General features: G+C 43.6%; 1 protein-coding gene across 1 annotated transcript; it reads right to left on the bottom strand.

Annotated features, from left to right (window-relative positions):
* Nucleotides 1–4,632: 4,632 nt before the first annotated feature.
* Nucleotides 4,633–5,970, bottom strand: LOC134615254 (glycosyltransferase family 92 protein F13G3.3-like). Its single transcript, XM_063459741.1, has one exon. The coding sequence runs from the start codon at nt 5,968–5,970 to the stop codon at nt 4,633–4,635; it is 1,338 nt and encodes a 445-aa protein (XP_063315811.1).
* Between the last annotated feature and the right edge of the window lie 288 nt (nt 5,971–6,258).

The following is a 6,258-nucleotide window of genomic DNA, read 5'->3' as shown; positions in this document are numbered from 1 at the left end:
GTCCGATCCTATAGAGCAGGGTAGTCCATATCGGGGTATTATTTCTCGTAACAGGAATCTCACAACTTCTCCTGCTTTCTCTGTACGAGTAGGACATGCTTCTACCCAGCCTGAATAGGTGCACACAATTACCAACAGGTAACGATGTCCACCCGATTTAGGCATCACTGTATAGTCAATTTGTAAATCGGACATGGGGAGTCCCCCCATAAACTGGACTCCTGGTGGCTTTACTGGTCCTTGTCTTGCATTATTTTTAGCACACGTTACACATCTTCGTACAATGGCCTGAGTCAAGTTGGACAATCTTGGTATGTAGAAATGTTTTCTGAGAGATTCTTCTGTGCTGTCTCTCCCAGAATGTGTCCCGTTGTGATAATTTTGGACAATTTCTACCGCTAGTGATGCTGGAATGACTATTCTTCCATCTTCTAACTGATACCATTTGTTCTCCAAATACTTTCCAGGTTCAGTCTTTAACCACTCATCTTCTTGAGCTGTATAAACTGGAGTCCATTGAGACAGTGGAGTTGGTATAAGGGCAGCTATATGCCCCACATATTCCTGTCTTCCCGATTCAGCGGCACGCTTAGCTGTACTGTCTGCCATCCGATTTCCTTTAGTTACATCACCATCTCCTCTCAGATGCGCTCGACAATGTATGATACCGACTTCTTTCGGCTCCCACACTGCTTCCAATAGTTGTAGGATTTCAGCTGCGTACTTGATTTCTTTGCCTTCTGAATTCAATAGTCCTCTTTCTTTATACAAAGCTCCGTGGGCATGAGTGGTTAAAAACGCATATTTGGAGTCCGTGTAGATGTTCACTCTTAAACCTTCAGCCAATTGTAACGCTCGTGTCAGTGCTATCAATTCTGCCTTTCTACGCATCTTGCGCTCTTCCTCTTTCTTACTTTCTGTTTCCCTGTTCATGTATACTTTATTCGCTACCTCCATTAGTTGGGTGATGGACATACCTGCAAACCCTTCTAACTTCTGTAGCTTGCGCTTAATATCTCCGTAAGCTTGGCTGACAAAGGCGGAGTTCACCATTCGGGAATTATCTGCGTCTTCCGGATTAAAGGGGGTATACAAGCGGTATGCCTCCAATAATCGGTCATAAAAGACACTGGGTGCTTCATCACTTTTCTGAATCACCTCAACTGTCTTCGACATATTAATGGCTTTCTTTCCTCCAGCTTTCATGCCAGCAATTATAGCGTCTCTATAGGCTTTAAGTTGGACCATATCTGCGCCATTAACATTCCAGTCGGGATCGGTGTTAGGATAATGTGTTGCGGCCCATGCTGATGGATTAGCTTGATTCAAAGCACGGGCTTTATCCTCTAGCGCTTTAATGGCCGCTTGGTTAATCCTTGTCCTTTCCTCATTGTTAAACAAAGTCATTAATAACTGCTGGCAGTCAGCCCATGTCGGGTTATGTGTCTGAACTATCGAGGTGAACAGATCAGTCATAGCTTGTGGTTTCTCAGTATACGAGGAATTGTGGGTCTTCCAATTCAAGAGATCGGTTGTCGTGAACGGGACATATACGAAGACTGGGTCAGCATGTGCCATTTGACCTGCGGCATCGATATAGGCTGACCCGGGATTCAGACGAAGAGGCATCTGATAATGTTTTAATTGTTGGGTACCGGTCAGTTGTCGGGTTAGTATGGGGCTACGTGGAGGGGCGTCAGTTAGAGGTTCCGGTCGGGGGGTAATAAAACATGAGGATGTGGGAGCTTGGTTTTGGGAAAAATTAGTAAATAAAACACTTCGAGCCGAGCTAGAAGAAGCTTGACCGGAAGTCTGAAGTGGCGCCAAATCAGGATATTCAGATCTAATGGGGGTTGGCTCTGGTTCCGGAAGGGGAGATTTAGTACGAGAGGGGGTGGATTCTGTACTGGAGGAGGAAGCGGAAGTGGATGAGGGCAATGAGGGAAGGGGTGCAGGACTTCCTGCATTTGCGTCACTTCCTCTTAAAGGAAAGTAAGGGGGCGGCAAAGGGATCTCGGACTCAGGGGGCGTGTCCAAAATGGGCCTAACGCCAGTCCTAGTGGACAAACAAGTCCTAGCCACCATGAGGCGACATTGCTCCTCGTGGCATGTCTGAATCCATTTTGGCGAGTCATTTACGGCCTGTCTCCAACAATCAATATAAGGAAACTGCCCGTAAATTTCAGGCCTACCCGATACAGCCACGTGTAAGCGCTGTACCAGAGTTGGATCCAAACTGCCACGTGGCGGCCATGCCGCAACCAAAGTAGGCCACTCCCTAGTACACAAAGTGACCAAACGTACAGGAGACATTTTAACCCCAAAATCACATGTTTTGAATCCCTTTTTAAAATTCTTCACCATACAACCTAAGGGATCCGGAATCGTTGACTGCGACGCGCCCATACTTATCAATGGAACGTCGTTGACAACGAATACTATGCACGCGTACTATTCAACAGTCACACCCGTTTCCTCTGGCAACAGCACCACGTGGTACGGTTACCAAGTGAAACGTACACAATAACACAATAAACACTCAGGGAATTCCCGTACACACACAGCTGTTACACCAGTCACTAGATAATCAATATTATGCCCTTTGGCGAAACTATACAGTCACCCACGCTATAATTCTCTATATACGAATTACCCGTCTATAACACACCCCAGTAACATCGTCTTTTACAAATAGCGGTTACAGTACGGTTAGCATAGGTCAAAGCACAATTTAAGGTCACAATACAATTATTAGTGGTTATGGTGTTAAACATGCAATAGACGACAATAATTAGTACTTATATACAGTGTCAGTAAATATACAGGGTTATGGTACCGTGCACTATGATACAGCAACACACTATTAACACTCTCGCTAGACGGCTGAGCTCGCGCTATCTAACAAGATATACACTTTACTAAACAATCTTTAACACATTTACAATTCCCAACTAAACTATTGGCCAGTACCTTGAATGGACTACCTAAAACTATGTACACCCGTTTTGGTTAGCCACACTGCCCAAGCACCACATATAGCGAGCTAGAGGACCGAATTTACACAGGCGCCTCTTAGTCGATTACTATCAAAAATCTAGTGGGTTCCAAATTTACACGCCTTCCCACTTAGCCAAGATAGGTTGAGAGCTAGCGAACCGAATTTACACAGGCGCCGCTTAGTCTCCCGGTCCCTCCGACCTAGCGAACGTAATATACACCTTAGAACGCTAGTCTAGACAAGACACCGGTGTCCGGCTAGGGCTATTTACACAGGACCCCGCCTGACTAACCAAATCAAACGGTCTGACTAAAGAGCGTTCGATTGAGCGGTGCGCCTTCGCTCCTTCCCTCCGACAGAGGGGGCAGATTCCATACACAAATAACCCCTTATGGGCCTACCGCACAATCGGTATACCCCTAGTGGGTCTGCCGTCTAAAACAGCAGTTGTCTTACCTCCTCGTTCCTGAACCTGAGTTCACACTCATCGACGGGGACACCCCAGCACTTCTTACGTAGAGGCTGATGATCTCCTGGACAACAGACCAGTGGCGCCGAGACGAAGGGAGGTCCACGCAGAAGTTCAGGGGTGCAGCCGTAGAGAACGTGGGCAAAGATAGACCGTCTCACGCCTCTGCCTCTCAGCTACCGTTGAACGATGAGCTTCCCGGCCAATGCACCAAATGATACCGGAGAAACTGACGGAAGCAAAGCACAGAGAGATGGACACAGGTTTCTTCAGGAAGGAAGAGATTCTTTATTGGATCACCGATCGGGACTCAGAGGGACTAACGTCACCAAAATACAGCAAGTTCTGAGCCCCGGACAATAGTGCGGGCTCCTTATATAGGCACATAACTCCTCCCATATTAAGCTCCACCCGCACATTCTCTTGACCAATCAATACAAATAAGAATTAACTTCCTGCTTGACCGCATGGCCTGTCCAGCACAATGGAGGAGGGGAATACTACATCCTGTATTCTTGCACATGCTCCGTACACTACTGATCGTATCTTGCCTCGTGCAACCAACTGATCGATACGTCAGCATATGCACGTACACATGCCACGTGGTAATCTCAGCCTACTAAATTTATTTTTACCGAGATTCCACCACAAAAGGGAATCATGACATGTCACACATGCCATGTGTCCTTAAGGGGTTAAAAGAAGAAAAACTATCTCCACGTGTCTTCTTAACCCCCTATGTGTCTCAGCCCTTCCTCAGCCCCTTCTAAACCCTGCATGTGTCTGAGACAACTCACCCAGGCATTGCGCCCCCCCAGCCGGTGCGCCCTAGGCGGTCGCGCCTGCTCTGTGCACACATACTACACACATATGATACCTCCACATATTATGTTTAATACAAGAAAAGAGTGGAACTTATAATTGACAATGAGGCTCCATTTCAGGAGTGTCTTAGTTTAATGTAATTTTTCAGATTTCACAGATATGTATTTGTTAGATATAAAGGATAAGTATAACATTGTCTTAAAAATCCTAGAATAAAAATAAAATCACAGTTCCCTTTTAAAGAAGTAAATAAAGTATGGTGGAAATCATTTCGGGTGGGCATTCTGGTGTTTGAGGCGTCACAGCATTCGAAATGATACAGTTCCTATATTTCAGGACATTAGCGATGCAAGAAAACACGCTGAATAACTTTAACATTTTGTGTCAAGGACAAATTGAATCTCCACAGTGTTCTATCTTCAATGAGTGATTTATCTCCATATTTTTCTTGTAATCCTTTAGTGTGAAAAATAATGACTGTGTCTTTTGAGACATGTTCATGTTTGCCTTTACTCTTTAAAATTCGATGGACTCTTATCTGATAGACCTGTCTGGGGTCTACTACAAATTTATAGGAATTGATATATTTATTGTTTGGGTCCCTATAGTTGTGAAGTAGGATATTAACCCCAGGAATGTCCTCCCAAATGTTCAATTCAGACCTATTAGCAGATGTTTTGAAAACATGATTTTCGAAAATTAAGACGCTGGTCTGTGGATATTGCTGTTGAAGACTCTGCATTAACGACCCCCAATTGTAGTGCTTTCTCGGAAGAATGATTTCATCAATGCCATTAAAGAAGACAAACTTACTTTTATACATATTCCTGTTTAGACAGTCATTTAAAGTGGCTGTTTGTCCATAGTAGTGAACCTGACTATTTTTATTTAAGTAAAATCGCCATAATTTAGATGTACGTAAGAATTTGTCTATTGGCCAAGGAACGACCTCTAGAATTCCTTCTTCAATGTAATATTGTAAGACTTTGTCCACATTCTCATGACACTTGTTGACATAGATTGTAACTCTTCCAGCTCCAAGCAGTTTATACATTTCAATGCTCTGGATAGTCTGTAGAACATTATTATAATCTCCGTACATGGTGGAAATGCAGACGGTGAAATTGACAGACAGAGTATGAGGAGGACGGTTTCGGACTTCAAACAACAGCAGCTGAGTTATGTTTGTGGCATTGGACCAATGGACAGATATGTAATGATAGGAACAGTTTGGAGGCTCAGTACATAACAGGTCAGCCGTTCCATATGGATATCCATACCTTTCTGCATGGAGGTCTACCTCTGCTCTGACTGTCACGGAGGAGCTATGGATACAGTGGAACCAACAATAAAGCTCTCTCACTGAATGATGTATAATAGCAAGCACCCGGATAATGGGTGTGGGTCCTCGGAGGTCATAGTACGGAGCCAGGATAAAGGTCTGGTTATCACTCAAAGCAGTTATTGTGCTGTTTGCAATGTTTGGAACATATAGTATTCTACTTCCAGGTTTCTCCTCCTCTGGTTGTTGGTTATCACCCGGAGCAGTTATTGTGTTACTTGTATCATTATTAGCATGTAATATTTTTCTTCCAGGTTTATCTTTCTCTGATTTGTAGTAATAATATAATATTAATACAAAGGAAATAAGTTGGGTGCAGATAAAACATTTCTTCATGGTTCTGGTGGTGATCAAGGCTCAGCCACCTGCAGAAAAACATGGTATTAGGAAATATATAAAATAACTTTTTAATCTTGTTTCAAATGGAAATACTTTGATCCTTTAAAAGAACCCTCCAAACACATAAAATCTGTAATTTTTTACAACATTTTATAAAAGTTCAGAGTTAAATAGAAATCGACTCTTTAGGACTGGACGCTGAACGTTAATTAACGAATGTAAATATGAGAGCTGGGCAGCTTACTTTGCTTCCATTAGCTACACAGAGATAACGGAATAGCAGGT

Source organism: Pelobates fuscus, chromosome 6 (genome assembly GCF_036172605.1).
Source record: "Pelobates fuscus isolate aPelFus1 chromosome 6, aPelFus1.pri, whole genome shotgun sequence".
Lineage (NCBI taxonomy): Eukaryota > Metazoa > Chordata > Amphibia > Anura > Pelobatidae > Pelobates > Pelobates fuscus.
Note: the sequence above shows the minus strand (reverse complement) of the source record. Positions and strands in the feature narration are given on the sequence as shown.